The sequence below is a fragment of the Coniosporium apollinis genome, assembly GCF_000281105.1.
Source record: "Coniosporium apollinis CBS 100218 chromosome Unknown supercont1.5, whole genome shotgun sequence".
Lineage (NCBI taxonomy): Eukaryota > Fungi > Ascomycota > Dothideomycetes > Coniosporium > Coniosporium apollinis.
Window position 1 is genome coordinate 399,302 of NW_006913267.1, and position 19,823 is coordinate 419,124.

Consider the following 19,823-nt stretch of genomic DNA (forward strand, 5'->3'; position numbering starts at 1 on the left):
GGGCTCGTTGGAAAGTTTGGATTGAGTTGTTCTTGGGTTTTCTGCGAGCGCTCAGATGTCAGACGACAATGCTTTGGATGTAGTTCCTGGAAAGATCTTCGCTTACTCCAGCGTAAGCAACAAGACCAAGGATATGACAAGGCGTCAAGACGCACTTAGCGTATTGTACACCACGGGCGAGTAACACAGGTGCCTACTCGATATATCGAGCCTTGCTACATTTACTTCTCTCAGTGATGATGACGTGAGCTATCCATACGTGAGTAGACATGATGAAGTGAAGATCATTAATGCAGCAGGAAAGCGGGTCCGTATTCGAATCATGCCACAATGTCTGCACCAGCCGTATTTGAAGAGCAGCTGCTGTATGCAGCATCATAGAAACTGTGTAGACTTCATATAAGTGTATCGAAGCAATACCTGCAGATCCCTATGCCAGTAATGGGCTGCCGCCGACATGCCCGATTCCAAACACCGCCAAACTCCTTGCTATCAGTGCATGCCCAACCTATATCCAATCTTAAAACTGGTCTGCTTGGGTCAGTTATGTTCTTTCCATATCGCACTGCTTGTTGAACTGAGCGAACAGCAGGAGAAAGCTTACCTAGTGTCATGCTCATTGACACATCCGTGTTCTCCACCATCTTCTTGAACTCATCGAAGCTGATCTTGCCATCGCGATCCAGATCCGCCTCCATGATCGTCTTATCCACTATCTGTACGCCGAACCAACCGTCAGCAAACCCCAACTTTCACACCCGGCGGCTCCAAACCGCGAATTTCATTCTTCAACCCACCTGCTGCAACTGCTGGTCCTTTAAATTACTCCCCACCATCATCTTCAGCACAATGAACAGCTCCCCATTGCTAATGTACCCGTCCCGGTCAATGTCATACACCTTGAATGCGAAGCGTAGCTTCTCCTCCTTGTTGCCCTTGGAGCTGAACGCGCTGAGGCCGGACACGAACTCCTGGAAGTCGACGTCGCCACCGCCATCTTCGTCGAAGATCGCGATCATGCGCGTAGCCAGCGGGTTGGAGGAGACTTGGGGGAGGGAGAGGAACTCGTCACGCTCGATTGTACCAGAGTTGTCCTAGAGAAAGCTTGTTAGAAGGGCTTTTGAGGCTCATGCAGAAGATCCGGGCGTAGCCAACGAGTTGCTTGGGCGCTTGGGAGAGTTCGTACTTTGTCCAGCTTCATGAACCGCTTGCGCAGGCGGTCAACTTCGTCGCGGTCAACTGTTCATCGTCAGCTATCCTGCATTTGGGATCGCAATTGAACTGCAAATGGTTATGAAAAACGGAGTTGAGGAAGGCCTCTCACAATTCGACCCCTGAACAATGTCCTCCAGCATCTGCGAGCTTGCGTTCCCCATCTTGGCGGTTGTGATGTTGTATCTGTGGATGCGGACTGACGCCCGCAGTTCCCTGAATATCGAGCCCTTCAGCCGCATCCGCTAGCGGGGATAAGCTTAATCTATCGCGGATATACTATCCGCCGAACAGCTTCATTCAGACATCATCGTCACCGCGCCTGTGCATAAGCTGTACAAGCTTGATCCTGCAGCTGTAGCCCGTATATCTGCCCATCCAGCTCTCCATCTCTCCAAACATGTCCGCCCCAGTTGCAGACATCGCGTCAACGATCCAATCCGCCTCCATCCAGAAGCATCCAGATCCTCACTATGACCTGAATCCCTCCACCGCCGCAAGCCAGAAAGAGCCCGTCACGCTTGGCTCCTCACCCGCAGCTTCCGACGTTGCCGAAGACGAGATACCTTTGTCAGCCTTGCATCCGCGGCCGCGGCGGAAGACACTGCCTCCATTACCCGATCTGCGCTTCGAGCAGAGCTATCTGAAGAGCATTGAGAAGGCAGAGAGCTGGCAGGGCGTGGCATATATTACGATTAGGGATCAAGTATGTGTGGCAATTGGGGCGATGGCGTTCTGGTGCCTACTGGCCTCCCCAGTTCGCCTTTACTGCCTTGTGGAGGACTGACGAGCTTCCTACAACAGGTCTTCCTGCCCCTCACCCAAGGCATACTATGGACCCTCATCCTCTCCGGCTGGCGCTTCTGGAACCGGGAAACCAAGCTGAAAGGTCACAGCGTTGGTGCACGAATGAGGAGATGGTGGTGGGGCGTGAACAACTGGAACATACCAAGCAGCGGGCCGTCTAGACTTGATGAAAAGCGGTTGGCAGGCGATTTTACAGAGGTTAGTCACGGCTCCTAAAGCGTTCTCTGTGGCTTCGAGCGACCTAAGTTGGGGACTTGCAGATGTTGACCAGGATGCTGCAGGCCTACCAAGCGGAGTTTGCGAATGCCGGAACGGACTAGTTGAGGAGCTGCGGCCTTAGGACGGGTTTGGTAGTCTTCGTATCAGCGTGGCATTGCAGGCGTCAGGTGTTTGTATATTCATCAGCGTTGGTTCCATTCGCATGTGGTATATAAGCGAGGCTCTTCGACGAGGAAACAACTTTAGAGATTTCCTTCAGTATGTCACCCCGATACTCCCACGCTGGTAGTATGACTGGTTGCTGAGTCAATGTGTTTTCGTTGTTCAAGCTCCCGCATCTGTGACTCTGAAAAGGGGTCATTCCCCAATCACCGGGAAGCACAAGGGAGGAATGTTGAGACTATTGCGAGTTACTGCAAATAGATGACATCGCTACTACCCTGCCTGTTCAACTCGAGTCAGTGAGCAGGACAAGCATGCGATACGCGAAAAGCTGCGAATAGCAATGCGAGAATCGTATTTTCTAAGCGGGTAATCCGCCAGGTTCAACAATGAGTACCTCTTCCAAGTCTGATCATTCAGGAACGATCTCTTGGTCACCCCATCACCAAGCGTTCTGGGCTGCCGCATCTACATGGGCGAATCGAGATACAGCTTGCGGCCTGAGGGTCATCTGAAAAATGCTGTGCCGCGTTCGGTTGGAAGCTCACGATGAGCTTAGTTACGGCGTGCACAGCAGTTTGGAGGCTGGATTGAAAGCAGTATCCGACATTGAACGAGAATAGCTCGTAGCGCAGAGGGACGGCTAGAGGTCAGCAGTCGGCTGATTTTAATATGCCTCGAGATATTTGCACTCTATTGAATTGCGTCATTACTTCGCGCATAGCTCCAATCGACTTAGAATCATAAGAGACCAAGTAGTTTGTAGTCGCAAACGCTTGGCCTTAAATATCGACATCTATTGCTAAGGTAAACTATGTCGTACACAGCTTCCAATGTACCGATTTACCACAGGCCACACCCGGTAGTTCGCATCAGTCCGCACCCACACGTCGAGCAAGGAAGAACTTGCACCGCAAATGTCAACTTCAGTATATAATCACTATTTGTTGGTATAGCATAATTCTAAAAAAGTGCTTAAACGTGCGATAGGGTATAGAGATCATCTTAGAGCTTTTTGAACCTTAACAGCTTATAAGGGACTGCTTTAATGGTGGTGAAGAAGGCGGTGAGGAGTGATTTTATGGTGCGAGGAGTGATTTTGCGGTGCAAGTTCTTCCCTGCCCGACGTGGCACCCAATCGGCAGCACCCAAACCGTTCCACATCGGCTGCGGGCCTTGAGGCGATCAATCTGGGGGCCGGCCCCTTCCCCGCGTTTCCCACATCGACCCAGCTTCCTCAAACGCCAATCCCGGACTGGGCACGTCAAGATACCGTTCTGGCCAATAGTACTCAATATACAGCATGTTGTACAGATGGCGATTCAATCATTCATGCAATTTATGCCGCGGTCCATCGCTTGAGCAACTTGCGGGCATACCGCGGAATGAATCCGCCTCCGAACGATGCTTGACCCCGCTACCTGCTTAACTGATCGTGACCCCTCCGGAAGGTCTTAAAGAGACCCTCGGGACATTGTTCAAAGTAACCTAACCTTTCCATCGACACCCTCCATACTACCTACTGTACCCAGAAACCACATCCCATCTGAACCATGGCCAGCGAAGCCGCCAACACCGGCGATAATGTCGAAATACCCAAGGAATGCAAAGCCGGTGTCGTCGTGAACGAGGGCCCGGACTTCCGCGTGGAGATCCAGAACGTGCCTGTGCCTGAGCCTGGTAATATTCCCTTTCCCCAGAAAGCCACCTTCCCTCAGCCTCTGTCTCCTACCCAGCCTCCATACCCCCCTCAACCCCTTAAGATCCCGCCCCGTTTGAGATCACAAGACTAACACCCCTCACAGGCCCCGATGAACTGCTCCTCAAGCTCAATGCCACCGGCCTCTGCATGTCCGACATCCACTTCATGGTCAACGACTGGGCCGTCCCTCCGATGTCAACCTTCGGCATCAAGTGTGCGGGCCACGAGGGCGCCGGCGTAGTCGTTAAGGTTGGCGAGAACGTCAAGGGCTGGAAGGTCGGTGACAGGGGCGGTGTCAAGCCGCTGTGGGACGTGTGCGGGAACTGCGAGCTGTGCTGGGACGGGCGAGAGAATTATTGCCCGAAGGGGGTGTATACGGGATTGGCTGCTACTGGTTGGTTCCTCCGTAGTGACTGAGCGAAGGGAAGGAGAGAGTGGGTGCTGATGCGTGATGGCAGGAACGTACCAGCAGTACATCACTTCGCCGGCGAAATACACCAGCCCGATCCCGGAGGGCGTGTCGGATTACGTCGCCGCTCCGATCATGTGCAGCGCCTCGACTATGCATCGCTCGTTGGTCGACTCCGGGCTGAAGACCGGCCAATGGGTCGTCTTCCCAGGTAGGCACAGTATTTTCACCTTCTGCCGGTATATCGCTGACTTCTCGCAGGCGGAGGCGGCGGTGTCGGTATTCAGGGCGTCCAGCTCGCCAAGGCTATGGGCATGAGGCCCATCGTGATCGACACGGGAGATGCTAAGAAGAAGCTAGCTCTTGACATGGGCGCCGAAGAGTTTGTTGATTTCAAGCAAGTGGAGAACGTAGCGGAGGAGATCAAAAAGATTGCTGGTGGCGTCGGCGCCCATGGTGTCATTGTTACCGCACCGCAGGCTTACAAGGACGCCATAAGCTATATTGGTGATCGGGTCAGCGGCAAGGTGATGTGTGTTGGGTTGCGTAAGTATTCTCCTCACATCCTTACCCCTGCCATGGGCTTGGCTGACTGGAGGTTTCATAGCACCCGCCGGCACGACAACCATTGGAGCAGATCCATCGCAGTTCGCCTTCAAGAACCTGCACGTGATCGGGACGCTGGTAGGAACCATGAAAGACACGGCAATGGCACTCGAGTACGCACAACGTGGGCTGTTGAAGCAGATTGCCGAAGTAAGGGGCATGAGCCAGATGCCCGAGTCAGTGCAGCAGCTGCGGAGAGGAGAAGTTGCCGGCCGGATCGTTATCGACTTCAACAAGGACTAGCTCTTTCTAGATTGTGCTCGCACGCGCCGGTGTGGAAGTAAGAAAGTTTACTGCCCCTGCTGAGGAATCACGAAGCCTGCGTCGAATGCCTGTGATACACTCCTTAAACCTGACATTTGTCATGAATGGAACAAGTGCTACGTCTGATAAAGTGTTGTCCAGTCTCGCAAGAGCAAATCGACGGGGTCAGCACCGGCTGTATCTCCCTCTTGCTCAGAATGAGACTCGCGAATTTGCGCAGGCTTAGGCTTGCTCGATCTTGATAAATTGACTGCAGGAGTAGGCTCCCGGTCCCCGAGTGCCCATCCTCGCGCAAGCTGTTGTGCCGTTTTCATGCGGCTCTCCGGGGAATTGAGTCGTTGCCTACGCTCATCTGACAACAAGTCAATACTTGGCTTGGAGGAGCCCGTATCCCCGCTTGTCTTTACACTCGGCTGGCTAACAGTGGTTTTACTAGGTGGACACCTGCGCAAATCACTGTACTGGGAAGAAAACTTGATCGGCAAATCTCCAGAGCTTCCACTTGAACGACCCTTCGCCTTTGGTCTCTCCATACTTGGGCCTGGTATAGCAAGTACCGTATGCGGAGGCTTTGAAGTGGGCGGTGCCGGTGCGTTTATCTTCACCGTGGCATTTGCTGAGAAGAGCCCGACCTGGCCTCTCAGCGAGCCTTTCCACACTCCTCCTTGACCCCCGAGCACACGAATGATGTCGCCTTTTCGGGGACAAAGCCATCCGTCTTTCGCATACTTGAAGTCGTATGTCGCCTGGACGAGATGTTCGTTGTGGAGCGCTTGAACGAGATGTGATGGTACTCTGCCTTCTGTGCCTCTCAAAGAGCCTTGGTACCAGCTCACGCCTGGCGGACACTCAAGGATGGTGATAATATCGTCAAACTGGAATTGCAGGTCCCCATGGCCACCTTTGTATTCACAGAGAGCCCTGACCAAGAATTTCGGTGCTTTTCCAGATCTAGTCTCATTGAGATGAGTTGTAACCGCGGTGTCGCTCCGTGCTGAGGCGTTGCTACCCGCGCTGCGTTCTTCGATACACTTTGCAAGCTGTGTGGGCGCAGCTGGCTTGATACCGTCGACGCCGCACTCGTATCCAAACTCGTGCAGCTGGCCCAGCCAGTGGCCCATCTCGTGCAGGTCTACCTTTTGCTGAGGCGGCTCTGTATTATTGATGTTCGTTGCTCCGGTACTTTGAGCATTCTCACTTTCAACGAACAGGCGCAAAACGTCATGCCCCATCCGACAGGCTTCCAGGAACTTAGAGCAGATTTGCTCCTCGGTCGGCAATGTATCGCCTGGAGAAGGGCTCTGGACATTGTGGATCGCCTTGCGCACAGTATTGACCCAGAAGAGACAGTTCATGATGTCACGTTCTGTGAAATGCAAAGTGCCTGCTTGGAAAGGTTTGCCGCACAGACACTGTGTCCTTTCGAGTGATGAAACGGGTGAACTGTTCGATGGGGGCGGTGTAGGTGGCGCAAGCACAGCAGTTTGTACACCGGGTGACGGAGTTGCCTTTGCCAGTGATTGCTGGCTAAGAAGCTTCTCTAACTGTTCGAATTTTGCCGTGGACTCCTGATTCACTTGGATGAGTCGTTGAATACAGACCCGTTGCTCTTCCGCCAGTGGATTCCTTGAGCATGTCAGTATAACGGTAGACACCACCTCATCATCTCTTCATAGCAACGAACTTACTCCTCCTTGAGCTTCTTGGCGTATGCCAGCACGTTTAACATTAGCAGTAGAGTGCTTTTGAGTCGATCTAGGTTGCCCTGCAAGAGCTTCATCTTAGGCTCTACCAGGGGCCATTTAAGCCTCTGAAGCTTCGAGACCGCAGCCTTTCCATCTCCAGTTTTCTTTAGCGACTTCTGCAGTGCGGTATCAATTTCGGTGAATACGGCCCTGCAGCCCGTGACAGCTTCGTCCGCCGTCTTGAGCGCATTCTCCGAGCAGAGTTTGGCCTGCTTGTCTTGTTTGATCAGCTCACCCAGCTGTCCCAAAACGGAAGATGTGAGCGAGACATCTCGGGCAATGTCTTGGAGACTCTTGTCGGCGTAGAAGGCTGTCTCGGCGTAGGTATATAGCGTTGTTGAGAGCTGGATTCCGGCGCCGGCTATGCCGACTATGGACGCTACGACACTAAGTGGATCGGCCATTGCCGATAGAAATACGGACCGGAATCATGGAAACGAGGCTCCTGTGCAGCTTGGGCACCGGTGGAACGCCTTGCCTATATAGCTGGAGGTGGGCCCTTCAGCCTCGCAAGGCTGAACGAGGATATGAAGATCACGGGGTCTGCTGACAGCCACGAAACTTGGCATGAGACATTGCATCGACTAATAGCACATGCTCTGCTTGTAAGCGCTTGCTAAGATATGGATTTCCTCTTCCATCTCTCCCCTCTTGAAATCGCAGTACTTTACACAGTGCGTGTAGCCTTTCGAGATTGTCAAGAGGAAACCTCATGTGCAACTCTTGCTTGTATGTAGATTTTGACCCTTTACCTCCTTAAATATGTGGTGAGTTGTCGGGAGCCGATGCATGCAATGTTAAACATCAAGACTTTAAACGAAGCGTGACCTTCATCTCAACCCATCAATTGCAACTGATCATCCGGTGGCCACCGTGTCTGCGCAAAGCTCAAGCACCTCTTGATACTCTGGAGAAACTTTCGCGTCACCTCGTCGCTCATGATATGCGCCGATCCTTTGTCACTTTCGTGGAGCTTTTCTCTTGCCGAGCGCTCGTGAATACCAACCATGGTGACTCCGATAGGCCACGCCGCTTTGCCGATACTCAATCTGAGATACCCGTCGTTCGCATCGACGTATCTCCTCTCTTGCGCTGCTTTGACGATCTCGACCACGGGCTCCAAGATGCTTTCTTCTAGCTCTCCCTTTTCAAGCTTCTTGAAGAGCGGCCGCATGTTCTCCCGTGCTTGCACCATGGCGTTGTACGCCGCTTTGCCTTGAAAGCTCGTCTTGACTTCCACGGGCCGCTGTGCTAATGCTACCTCCCATTCTCGCAGTACCATTGTGAAATAAGAAGCTAGCTGCCGGAACAGAAACTTTCGCCCTGCGGCATCTTTTGGAGGCTTCGGTGGCACTTTCATCTCTGCCTCAGGGACCAGCTGGAGGACAGTTGGTATCGGTCCGTCGCTCAAAACAGGCGCCGGTGTTCCAGATACCGAACGTCCCGTCAGCCGATTGTACCGTCGAAGCCGCTGTCGGTGGCTCTCTCCGAAAAGGCGTGCAGGTTCATCCAGCTCCCGTAACTTGGTAACCAGCTCCTCATCCGGAATATCATCTTCGCCCTCCGGCAGGGGCGTGTCCTCCTTCTCCCCGTCCTTCTTCTTGGGCGGCAGCTCCGGCAGTCCCAACTTCTTCCTCCGTTTCCGCTCGGCCTCCTCCTCCTCCTCCTCCCGCCGCTTGCGCGACTGCTCGGCTAACCTCTGCCGCTTCTCTTCTCGCTCGCGGTTGCGCTCAGCTTCATCTTCCTCATACTTGCGCTTTCTCTCTAGCTTGGCGAGGCGCGCTTCTTCGATGGCTTGCTGCTCAGCGAGGTAATCGGCCTGACGTTGCGCTTCTACCTCAGAGCGCTTAAGATACTTTTTAGATGAGTCGGTAGTGGTCTGGGATTTGCTCTTATTAATCTGAGCGGACATCAGGGAGGCGAAATCCATGGTGGCGGTATTGCTGGAAGCTTCACCCGCTTGCGAGCCTGCGGACTTTTATATAAGAGTATTGAATGGAAGGGAACATCAGTGTAGGCTTGAGGTAGATAGCGGAAGCCGGAGAAACCCCGGCCAATAGCTTTGTCGACTTCGAGCTGCACGTAAACTTTGGACTCACTCTCAAGCAACCGCATCTCTCTGAAGTGCTAAATCGCCTCGCGAATATACCGTTTCTCGACCGAATACATGCGTCGATAGTACACAGAATTCTGCAGCCCCCCCATCAACCCACAATGGCACCACAGCCTCCGGCGCAAAAGATAGACCGCCAAACAACAACCCCCTTCCTCCTAAAGCTCTACTACCGAACCGGCACATTCCACCGGCAAGCCCACCCTTCCACTATCCACCTCGCAAACCTTTGCTAATCCATCTCCTAGCCTCGAAGAATTCTCCCCCTCCTCCGCCTCCCCCCCACCGCCCCACCTCCAGATCTACACCTGGCCCTCCTGCACCCTCCGCGAACTAACCCACCTCCTACTCACCGCTCTCCCGTCTCTGCTCCCAAGCCCCGCAATCGGCACGCGTCTCTCCTACCGCCTCGTCTACCCCGACACCCGCGACTACACCGCGCGCGGCGGGGGCCCACCAGGTGCGGGACGGTATCTGTCCAAAGAGCTCGGGAGCGTCGTTGTTGGGGCCGGGGGCCCGGGGGTTGAGAGCTCGGATGCGGTTGAGAGGGATAGGGATGAGGGAGAGGGGTCGGAAAAGAGGAAGGGACTCAGTCAGGCGGAGCTGGAGAGGTTGGAGGGGGATGCGGAAAAGACGCTGCAGGATGCGAGGCTGGTGATTGGAGATTACATTTCGTGCGCGGTGTTTCCACCGCTGGCAAATGGGGATGTAGCGACGGGTCCGGCGCCGGGTCCGGCGTTTAGAGGGAGCAGGGACTTAGGGCCGCCGCCCAGGGGACCGCCGCCGAGGGATCTGAATGGTTTTGGTGGAAATGGTGGGTATGGTGGGAGAGGCAGGGCGATGGGTGGAGGTATGGGCAGATTCGAGGGGGGCCCGGGCAGGGGTGGGGGATACGTACCGCCGGGGGAGTGGAGGAGGGGCGAGCGGTTGCCTGACGTTGGTTATGGTGGCGGCTTTGGGCGTGGACGAGGTCGTGGAAGGGGCTGGTGATCATCTGGGTGTTTCGTTCAGGAAAGGGTCTTGGGCTTGTCAGATGCTGCTGCGCGGCACTACGGGACAGCATGGCGTCTGGCGACGGGGCTGTAATCTGGAGAGATTGACCAGTCCTACTTGCATTCATAACAGAGGCGATGTAAGTGGTACCGCTGCGGTCCCCTGACAGGATAGGATCCGCTAGAGTTGGTAAATACCCTCGTTGGGTTGATAAAGATCGTTCAACCAGCTGTTCTAGGGATGAATGTATGAGTGCTCACATCCGTCCGACAGCGACTGTACAAACGACTCCATGTCAAGGATGAGCCATACGAACATACTCAGTATTCAGTCGTGACTGCTGCTGGCATCAGTCAATCATGACAGGTTCTGGTAGGGATATGCTGCTAAGCGAACAATGCACCATCATCATGAGGAGAGATGTGTGGAGCCACCGAGCTCAGGCCGCCCACCGCAAACCCCAGGAAGCACTTCGTTTCATTTGCGACGAAGCTGGACTTTGCGCTGAACGGGCAGCTCGTTTTTGCCCACGACGGGGTTCAATTCCGAGGATGGGCAATCCTTGCGGCGTTCAACGGAAAGGTCAAAATTACCCTTTTAGGACTACGAATCTTCTTTCGCACTGACCCCAATCCCAGCTTTCCTGCCAGCGATCACAGCATTCAGGCATCTCCCGACAGCTTCCAGGTCACCAAGCAGCGTAACGTGACCCCGCTCACTAGCAACAATCCCGCCGCGCATGACTTGATAACCTTCCGGCGCCATGGCCGATTTCGCTAGAACGACACCGTCACCGCTTGCAAAGGCGAGCTCCTCGTACGCATCCGCCCTCTTGATGCCTTCGCGTCCCGCGACCTTTGCGCCGTAGACCGTAGGCGTCGACTTGCCGTATATGACCGCGACAGGCGGGTAGAGGTTCTTCTCCGCATGACCGGATATGAACGCCGTTTCCTCTTTGAAAGCCTTCACCTCTGCCAATGTGCGCGTGAGGTAAGCGATAGCGGCTTCCCGTGGTATGGTCACGGCTGTAGAGACCGAGGCGTTAGGATCCGCGCCGTATTCTGCCGGGTCGGAGGAAACGTTGCCGCCCATCTGGGGGGCCATGTAGGAGCCGGCACTGCCGCTCTCGGCTTCTGCGGCAGTGGTTTTGGCGGCTGAGGTTAGCTTTTCTTTGACGGAGCTAGGCTGTCCATTGGATGTTCGCGACGAGATGGAGCCTTTGCGCGTGACGGGGAAGCTGGGTAGGACGCTGGCCATTGAGCTGGTAACGCTGCCGAGTATACCGCTGACGAAGCCAGGCTGAGGTGCATTCAAGGGCGGTAGAGGCCTTGCGACACATGGCGAGAGACAGTAGTCTATCCAAGTCTGTGGGTCAAAGAAGTCGACAGGGTACTCCTCTTTGGTGTTCTTGTCGATGAAGCACTTTCCATCCAGCGGCAAGAGCGCGAAGCTGGTACGGATTGTGAAATTCACCTGAGCGGTTAGAACTCGCGAGCTCAATAAGACGTCATCCCCGTTGCGCAGAGGGCCTAGGATGTTGACACAACTGCGAGGCACGCCGGCATATACAATACCGGCGAAAAGCTCAGGGCGCTGGTTTACAGCGTGTCGAGTGATTAAGCCACCGAGACTATGAGCGATTATTGTCGCGCCTCTCTTGTCTGGTGGCGTGCCTGGTGCGTTGCAGGCCAGCCTTTCAACAAACTGTATCAGCTTACGGCTGAGCAGATGGGGACTCAGCCTCCAGTCGTAGCCGTAGTTATGCACGCGAAGCGTTTTGTTCTTTGCATTTTCCGATGCTCTAAGGCGTTTCAAGAGTCGACGTGACATGTCAACCGGTCCGATGTGCGTGAGCATGCCGCCCGGTATCACCCGTTCTTCCATCGTCTCCTCGTCTTTTGGATCCAAACCAACTTCAAGATCGACCTTGCGAAGGTTCACTCCAATCTTGATTGGTGCCCAGAGCTGTCGGTGTGGTGGCTCTGCGGATCGCAGTACAGATCCTCGATAGCCACCTAGAACAACCAAATCGCCCGTAACTGCATTCAAGGCCTGGGTGAAGAAAGGATGACTTGCAGCGCTGGCGCCACTCATACCTGCAGTTACTGTAGGCTGCTTTGAGGTCCCATTCGCGTTGCCACCTGTTGAAGACGGGTCTCGCCTGGATTCCACGGGCCATGTACGGGAAAGAATATCTCTCGAAGATGACATGCCGTCTCTAGCTCTGATCAAATCGGCCCTATATGATCCAAAGCCGCGGTTAGACATCGTAGGCAAACTTGGCAATTTGAAGTTTGAGTCTTGCCAACTATCTTTGATTGCTTTCAGGCGGCTATTCACCTGACCCTGCACATTCTCGAAGCGGCTGTCATCGCCAAGTGATGATACGCGGGAGAGCGAGCGGTGTAAGTCAAGAGCCTGGTCAGATGCTGACCGCCGCAGCCCAGGATGTTTCGACTGCTGCCGGCTGACTGGACCGGAGCTCAGGGGAAGTGAGTAGTCGTCCCGTGCACCAGATATAGTCCGCTGAAGCGCTGTTGAGATGAGGGGGGCACCCCGGGTTTCCTGCATTGTAGCATACCTCTGGGAGGCACTGGTATTGCTGTGTGATCGATTGCGGCAAAAAGGAGTCTCTTCCCATCTGTCTAGCCATGTGGTTGCCGTGCTAGGCCTGTATGGTCTGGGATCTATCGCGTTCTCCGATTCGTCATTGTCGTCAGGTGCGCTCGAAAACCCCGGAATGGGATATCCTAATATATGCGCATTTCGTGGTAATGATGGGATGTACTTCTTCAGCGCTTCAGGCATGGCGAAGCTAGACGATGCTTTTCGTCTGTGTGCGTTGAGTGCTTCTCGAAATGACGCTCTTGCTCCTTCCGTCTTTTGGAACGGTTTGATACCAGGTGCCCAAGGCGACGGCATCCGGTATACGGGAGACTCTGGCGCGTCTAAATAGGTGGGAAATGACTCCGTGTAAGTCTCCGTAGTGCACAACTGCTCCCCATGGTATTCAATAGGAACGGTCACAATCTGCTGACCTCGCTCTTCTGGTGTTCCATCCACCGGTACTGGCCACCCGTCAGTAAATAGTTCTCCGCCATCCAGATCATCCAGTACGGCAGCCTTCTCCGCGGCCGGTGTCTTTGGCGAGGTAAGGCGTGTCTGTGCACGGCCAATACTGAATCCCACAAGCGATTGGGCATCGTCTGTAGGAAACTCCTCCTGCTGTTCGGTGGAGCTCTCGTCTGAGGGTGTTCCAATGTCTGAGTCGTCGGTCATCAAGCCATACTGGGTCTCAGAAAAGGCTGTCGGTCTGCCCGGATGTTGTATGCCATTGGTGTTGCTGCTTGCCACTACGTCCGCCATACTGCCTGTGAAGCGAAGATACAGATAGGAAAAGGTATGTAGGGCCCGGATAGTAGGTATTCATAGGATTGCGGAGTAGTCAGAGGCGGTGTTCGGCGATCCTCTGGTGGCTGCTTATACAGCCGCCATCCCGATTACACGATGGTACAATGGTTCAGCTGGACGCTCTGGACATGTCAGTCGGGCCAGCCGTACTTGGTCACGACTTCCGTCGGCTTTTGGAAGCACTGGAAGTTGTCCATCTTTTAAGCGGCAGTCCGGTCTAAAACAGAAGCCGGCTCGCCCGAAGGGGAAGGCGAAGCTGTCCTGGAACGTCGAAGCTTCGGAAAGGCGTTCCTCCGTCTTCCGGGGACGACTCCGGTTCTGACGCGAGGGTGCTCACGCAAACGGGAGCCATGCATCAAGTTGAAGGTGAAAGATGACTCTAGTGTATCTCGCGCTAGAAGTATATACAAAGCACAGATAACAACTAAGATACCGGCAGTGCTTGTCAAAAATTTATTACTACGTCTAAGGGTATCGTCAAAGGACAGTCTGAATCCGTCAACATTACTACCGAGATGCCAGTTCCCACGTATACCGCAAGCAAAGTTTTGTCGTCATTCGTGCATGCATCCGCATGACAGAGACCCCATACAACGCCATACTTCGTATCCTCAAAACGCCAGAAGTAAAAGATGTGAGATGATGAAACAGTGACTGTTTTTCAAACTTCCCCATCACTCAATGGTCTTCTTGGTGGCTGCATCGATAGCCGCACGTTCTCCCTTTCCTCGTCTCCCAGCGTGTGTGAGCTTCTCCGATCGATTTCCACGTCACTCATCTCGTAGCTGTCCTGTACCCTCACCTCCAGCTCCACCATTTTAGCGATGCCAAGGTCGCTATCATTTGGTGTTAGCGCCCATGGTACTTCACGCTCTTCGCTCATAGTGAACAAGTTGATAGTGCTCCCTGTGTTTTGGCTGATTCCTAGACTTTTATTGTTTTCCGCATCCGGGCCGCCTCTACATGTTGTGATCGTTGCGGTGTTCCTGTAAGGATCCCAGGGCCGGAGACTGTGACGGTTCTGGCTGTTACTCGAGGCCGACGAGTATTTGGTGATCTTGTTTAGTTGTGATCTGCGTTTCGAGGAAGAGTTGCCATCAGGGTTGCTAATAGTGCGCATCTGATTGAAGAATTTCTTGAACAGGGGTCGGAGAGTAGCAAGTGAGCCAGCGATGATGCATACGCCAGGTTCGATGCAAGACCAGATAGCAATGTTAGTCGAGCTCCCTGTGGGTTGGTGTTAGAGCAGAGCGGTATGTAGGAGGCGACACACGACGTACAGAAGAAATCTTCAATGTCGAGAAGGCCGTCGAGATGCATGAAGCGAACAACAGAGCAGATGCTTCCACTACGCACGATGTCAGTAATCTCAGAATGCCACAATTTCTTTTCGGGGTCTCTGCTTACATGAATCCGAGTGATAAGAGGAACCAGGCCGAAATTTTCGACCGTAGATCTAGCTTTGCGTCATACACTAAAAAGATCGGGAGCACCGCGAGAGCCCAGTCGGTGGCGCAGGTCATAGCCGCATATGTGTATGCCATGGCATGTTGTGCTTCAGGGCTAGCACATTGTTGAGTGATTATCTTCTCCAGATAATATCTGGGGTTGCCGCAGTGGAAGATAGTGAAGCAGAAGGACACGATGCCCCAGACGGTGCTGATAACAAGAACAGTCCAGATGAGGATTTTCTGCCACCTCTTGATAACGAGGCGCATGAAGAAGATGCCCAGCGATATCTTGATTATCGCTATTGTAACGATGTAGAAGGCTTCCCATACAAGCACCCACTGATAGATGTGAGTTAAATCGGCACACGATCAACTGCAGTGTGTATTACTTACACGGAAAGCTATTCGCGCGCGGTTAAAATCGTTAGACTCATGGATCTCGTCGCTCCCACCGCCCAAGTTGGCAAATACACTCAAAGCAACACAATAGCCTGTAAACGTAACCTTCTGAATATCAGCAGTCATGTCCTAGCATGCTTCAAGAGCGCAACCCACCGTAGCAAGGATCATCGTGTAGTCATCCCAGCCGATAGAGTGTATCATGCGGCCTCGGACCCACAGGCGCATACTGACAGCTATCCATGCGAGAATGAGGAAGGCGATGGCGACTCCGGCCAGAACGTGGCTCTGCGATTGTACTTGCGCGTCCGAATGATGATGGCCGCCCGCCATGTTGTGGAAGAATGTCGCAGCGAGCGATCGATAGAGCCGTAACTATCGAGGCATGCGCCTTGTGTTGTGGTGTGTAGAATCGATCACTCCACTTGAATGTCCTGAGGGTCGTAATGTGAAGTACCACGAACGACTCGGAAAGACACTTTGACAGAGGAACAGTCTCAAGGAGTGAACACCGCGAGATGGCAGACAGCGCGTAGCTGTAGCGGATTGATAGCGCTTTAGAATAGTAGAGTGAATGGCAGTTGATTGCGCGAATCCGGGGGGACCATCGGTTTTCCAGAACGTCCTTGAGGGGCTAGAACCCACGTTGGGCCGCAGTTCGCTCCTGTCGAGCGGTGGGAGAGCCATCAGTCATTCACCCGATACGAAAGTTTAACTTCGGGGCTTATGTGCTCAGCTGCGCTTCGCAGCGCAACCACCCATGCTGGCGATCGAGCCATGAAGCTATTGGCGGCATCTAACGCAACCCCCGGCAATCAGCAACCGGAAACCTGAGCCACGGAAGGTTTGATGATCATCAAACGCTCAAAGCGCAGGCAAAGCCAGCCACAGCCCTGCGTCGGAGGCGTCGTGGCGCCGTGCTTTCACGTTCGGCCCATGTTCTGCTCTTCCCCAGACGAGCGAGGCGGTTGGAGGATCCATGCCGCAGATAGTAAATTCGACCAATTGCGGGATGTTATTTGGAATGCAGGCCGACCCTGATTGAAAATCTTGAACAATGCCTGCGTGGATCGTCCCGATCCTTCGAAGTTTTGTCATGTCCAAGCAGGCACCTCCCGTAACTGAGATGAGCTTATCTTGATCCCCGGTCTTCGCTTGCAGCATGGTAACGTGAAAGGCTGATGCGGTCCTTGACCCTGTATCGGGAGGCTCTGGCCGGCCTCGCACAACAGATCCTGCTGCCGTTGAACCTTCTTCGCACGAGCTCCGATCGTGCAGGTGCAGTCACAGCGGTTTGTTCGTCAAGGGAGCCTTGTCATGGATCCAGATCGAAAGTCATTCGCTCCACGCTAAGGCTGGGCGCTAGGGCACCACATCCCAGGTTGTGGTTTCCCGGCAGCAGTTCCCCGGTAGATCTAACCATCCAGGTATCTCTTCGGGTAACGAGAGTACACTAGATACTTCTTTTCTGCCGCCTTGACGCTCTAAGCGGGGCGAGGGACATGTTCCTGACGACGCCTCAATAGCTTGTTCAACAAGCAACCTGCTCCTTCAACCATGTCCAACGGATTCCTTCTGCTGATTTCCGTCTTTTCTTCGCACGTGAGTCAGGAGATAGGGAGGGGAGTCTCTTGAGTGGGCGTGTCTTGAGTGATCCCGTCAGTCGTTTGAAGCTTCCATGGTCCTTCGTTCCGGTCCGCTTGCAAGGGTGCCTAAGCCATTTCTTGAGCTGGGGTTGAGGTGACGAGGAAATCTTTGGACTGCGGTCCAGGCGCGGCACGGTAACTTACCTGATTAAGACTGGCTTGGTACCGACTACCACTAACTGGGATCTGCCCGGCAACCGCAAGCGAGGTGACTATCGATACTGAACAATGCCCGAATCTCCAAGCCACTTTCCACAACTACGCATCAAATAAGCCAATCCCAGTCGCTCTCGCTGTCAGCTTTCGGGGTTCCCGCCCCCCAACCACCGGGCATACTTCTGGACAGTGTGTTTCGTCCCTTGTCTAGGAAAGCTTCGACGCGGCACGCCATAACCTGCTAGCGTCGTGGCTGCGCCCGTCCAGTTTCACAAAATCGGATTGGGACAGTCGGTAAAGCCTCATCACCAAGTCCCTTAGGCCAGCCTACTACCTAGGTACCGTACCTGTAACGTGAAACGGAATCGGCGCGCCCGTAGGATGCCCCGGGGCACGCGACGTCGCGCTCAACCGCCAGCTCAGCACTTTGTCGAACCTCAGTCAGACACTGAGGAAGTCAGCAACGATGAGGTCACTGACGGCCATCTTATGGAAAACGTTGAGATTGGAGAGGAAGAGGGACTTCCATCAGGTCGGTGAATGTTTCAAGTTCTGCGTTTCTCATATGAGTAATATGTCTCGTTACGTTTTGCCAGCATCTCTATCATCATTTCACTTCCAAGCTCTACGAGCCCCTGAATATTTTCGAGGTCATGCAGACTGCCCGTTGCCGAGTGCATCTGTTGCATTATCGTTTGACTGGCTGATGCACTCGGGACCGAATACGCAAGCGCTTTGCAACGTGCGTCATGCTTCCGATCCCTGGGCGTCCGCACAAAGGAACATCCACGGAGGCAGGAACACAGATTCATGAGTCTGTCTATGGCACAGAGCTTACCACCGCAGGAGTCCTATGCGCATCTAGGTTTCCCTTCTTGGGTGACCTAGAGCTGCTATAACTCGATCAAGCATTTGTTTGAGCATTGTTCTCGCTTTTGTCTCAAGACGTGGAACTTTTCATCAGGACAACCGAATGTTTCACGCAAAGACGCGGGGCTGCCAATCTCTCAAAGCGCGCTATCTATCCACGGTTCCCCAAGCCATTCCAATCTAGCTCAACCTTAAGTTACGAAGGCTGGGCTATCGCGGCCAGCGACCATGCGTGTCATGGCAACGCTCTCGCCCTCATTGTGGATCTTCTGCAGCGGGAGCCACTGTTGTGCCTGCCAGGCTGCCTGACCGTAAATCTTCATCGGGTGTTTTGAAACCTAAAGGGTCGACTGCACCCCTACGGTGTGTGGAGTCCAGGCATTAGGCGTCAGGTGACTCCCTATCTGCCATGTTCATTGCCATAATCACGCACCACTGTTCACATCGCCAGACACATAATTATCGGGCGTAACTTTGCTAACATCCCTATCTTGTATCTGTGACATCTACTGATAGTGCATAAAACCAGAAGTTGACGGCATCCATGACATCTCTGCGCCGCCTCCACCGCCTCCCTATACCAAAGAGATCTCCTCCCTTGCTTCCTGGACAGTCTCATCCAGCAAGCCAGGTTGCGGTGTCGCCTCTCTCCGGTCGCCCAGCACAGCCCTCTTCTGGCAGTCCGACGGTCCCCAGCCGCATTATCTAAATATTCACTTCTTCAAACTCGTCGAGATTGTCGGATTGAGGCTGTTTCTGGACTTCGAGCAAGACGAGAGTTACACGCCGACGCGCATTGCTTTCCTGGCTGGATCTGGCGGGAACGATCTGGTGCAATGGGCAGAGATGAGGTTCGAAGAGCCTAGAGGATGGATTGACGTGGATTTTGAAGGCGTGGGCGCCGCGATCGATGTGTCGGACTCCGACGATGAAGATGCTGACGACATCATGGTCGATGAGGAGGAGAGGCAGCAGAGACGCGAAGGACGAAGGATGCCGGTGCTGAGAGCCTTCTTGTTGCAGGTTAAAATCATGGAGAATCACCAGAACGGGAAGGATACGCATTTGCGGGCACTACAGATTTATGCCAGGGATAAAAGCATGATCGAAGGAAAGAACACGATCAAGAAGGCGACGAACGGATTAAGTAAGATGCAAGTCGACGAGGCCAAGTCAAGTGGCATAAAGAAGAAGAAGAAGAGGGTGGGTTTGCCCGACTGGGGAGCGGTGCCTGAGCTGAGGTAGAGGCAAAGTGCTGGGACGTGTTCGATTTCTTGCCTCGGACGCTCTGAACCATGTCCCAAGACTGTTGCGGCTGACGTGGCGATTGTGAGCGGACGGCTAGCAAAAGTTCAATCCGATAGCCGTTGAGGAGCGATCCTCATTAGATAGCTCCATTGATACCGACAATGTTTTCAGCGAGAGGAGTGCTCGAGATCTTTTCGTCTGTATCTGGTCTCTGCTACACTCACGGATGAAACGACACTTTAAAAGTGCGCATATGACTTTACCGATCAAGTAGATTGGGCACCAAAATCCGCAAATGACACACCAACAGGCCAGCTCTAAGCAAGCCTGACGAGTTCAGCTGTCCAGCTTACCAGGGAATCCAATGTCTGAAGATTCTCCGTAGTGTATCGCGGAGCGGCGTTGAGGCT

At 53.8% G+C, this 19,823-nt stretch overlaps 9 protein-coding genes across 9 annotated transcripts; 4 read left to right on the forward strand and 5 right to left on the reverse strand.

Moving 5' to 3' along the window:
* Positions 1–520: 520 nt before the first annotated feature.
* Positions 521–1,376, reverse strand: W97_01485 (calcineurin subunit B; the record flags this gene model as incomplete). Its single annotated transcript, XM_007779391.1, has 5 exons — positions 521–531; positions 605–716; positions 798–1,094; positions 1,187–1,239; positions 1,325–1,376. The coding sequence occupies 5 exons, from the start codon at positions 1,374–1,376 to the stop codon at positions 521–523; spliced, it is 525 nt and encodes a 174-aa protein (XP_007777581.1).
* Positions 1,377–1,612: 236 nt separating this feature from the next.
* W97_01486 (uncharacterized protein) lies at positions 1,613–2,235 on the forward strand (the record flags this gene model as incomplete). The annotated part of the gene is made up of 2 exons (XM_007779392.1): positions 1,613–1,918; positions 2,017–2,235. The coding sequence occupies 2 exons, from the start codon at positions 1,613–1,615 to the stop codon at positions 2,233–2,235; spliced, it is 525 nt and encodes a 174-aa protein (XP_007777582.1).
* Positions 2,236–3,953: 1,718 nt separating this feature from the next.
* W97_01487 (uncharacterized protein) lies at positions 3,954–5,360 on the forward strand (the record flags this gene model as incomplete). Its single annotated transcript, XM_007779393.1, has 5 exons — positions 3,954–4,080; positions 4,206–4,496; positions 4,561–4,722; positions 4,773–5,057; positions 5,119–5,360. The coding sequence occupies 5 exons, from the start codon at positions 3,954–3,956 to the stop codon at positions 5,358–5,360; spliced, it is 1,107 nt and encodes a 368-aa protein (XP_007777583.1).
* Positions 5,361–5,497: 137 nt separating this feature from the next.
* On the reverse strand, positions 5,498–7,530 carry W97_01488 (uncharacterized protein; the record flags this gene model as incomplete). The annotated part of the gene is made up of 2 exons (XM_007779394.1): positions 5,498–7,007; positions 7,070–7,530. The coding sequence occupies 2 exons, from the start codon at positions 7,528–7,530 to the stop codon at positions 5,498–5,500; spliced, it is 1,971 nt and encodes a 656-aa protein (XP_007777584.1).
* A 431-nt stretch (positions 7,531–7,961) lies between these two features.
* On the reverse strand, positions 7,962–9,056 carry W97_01489 (uncharacterized protein; the record flags this gene model as incomplete). Its single annotated transcript, XM_007779395.1, has 1 exon — positions 7,962–9,056. One exon carries the CDS (start codon positions 9,054–9,056, stop codon positions 7,962–7,964), a length of 1,095 nt encoding a protein of 364 aa, XP_007777585.1.
* Positions 9,057–9,293: 237 nt separating this feature from the next.
* Positions 9,294–10,229, forward strand: W97_01490 (uncharacterized protein; the record flags this gene model as incomplete). Its single annotated transcript, XM_007779396.1, has 2 exons — positions 9,294–9,304; positions 9,488–10,229. 2 exons carry the CDS (start codon positions 9,294–9,296, stop codon positions 10,227–10,229), a joined length of 753 nt encoding a protein of 250 aa, XP_007777586.1.
* Positions 10,230–10,835: 606 nt separating this feature from the next.
* Positions 10,836–13,598, reverse strand: W97_01491 (uncharacterized protein; the record flags this gene model as incomplete). Its single annotated transcript, XM_007779397.1, has 1 exon — positions 10,836–13,598. One exon carries the CDS (start codon positions 13,596–13,598, stop codon positions 10,836–10,838), a length of 2,763 nt encoding a protein of 920 aa, XP_007777587.1.
* A 1,448-nt stretch (positions 13,599–15,046) lies between these two features.
* On the reverse strand, positions 15,047–15,826 carry W97_01492 (uncharacterized protein; the record flags this gene model as incomplete). Its single annotated transcript, XM_007779398.1, has 3 exons — positions 15,047–15,433; positions 15,488–15,598; positions 15,650–15,826. 3 exons carry the CDS (start codon positions 15,824–15,826, stop codon positions 15,047–15,049), a joined length of 675 nt encoding a protein of 224 aa, XP_007777588.1.
* Positions 15,827–18,574: 2,748 nt separating this feature from the next.
* Positions 18,575–19,410, forward strand: W97_01493 (uncharacterized protein; the record flags this gene model as incomplete). The annotated part of the gene is made up of 2 exons (XM_007779399.1): positions 18,575–18,602; positions 18,797–19,410. The coding sequence occupies 2 exons, from the start codon at positions 18,575–18,577 to the stop codon at positions 19,408–19,410; spliced, it is 642 nt and encodes a 213-aa protein (XP_007777589.1).
* Between the last annotated feature and the right edge of the window lie 413 nt (positions 19,411–19,823).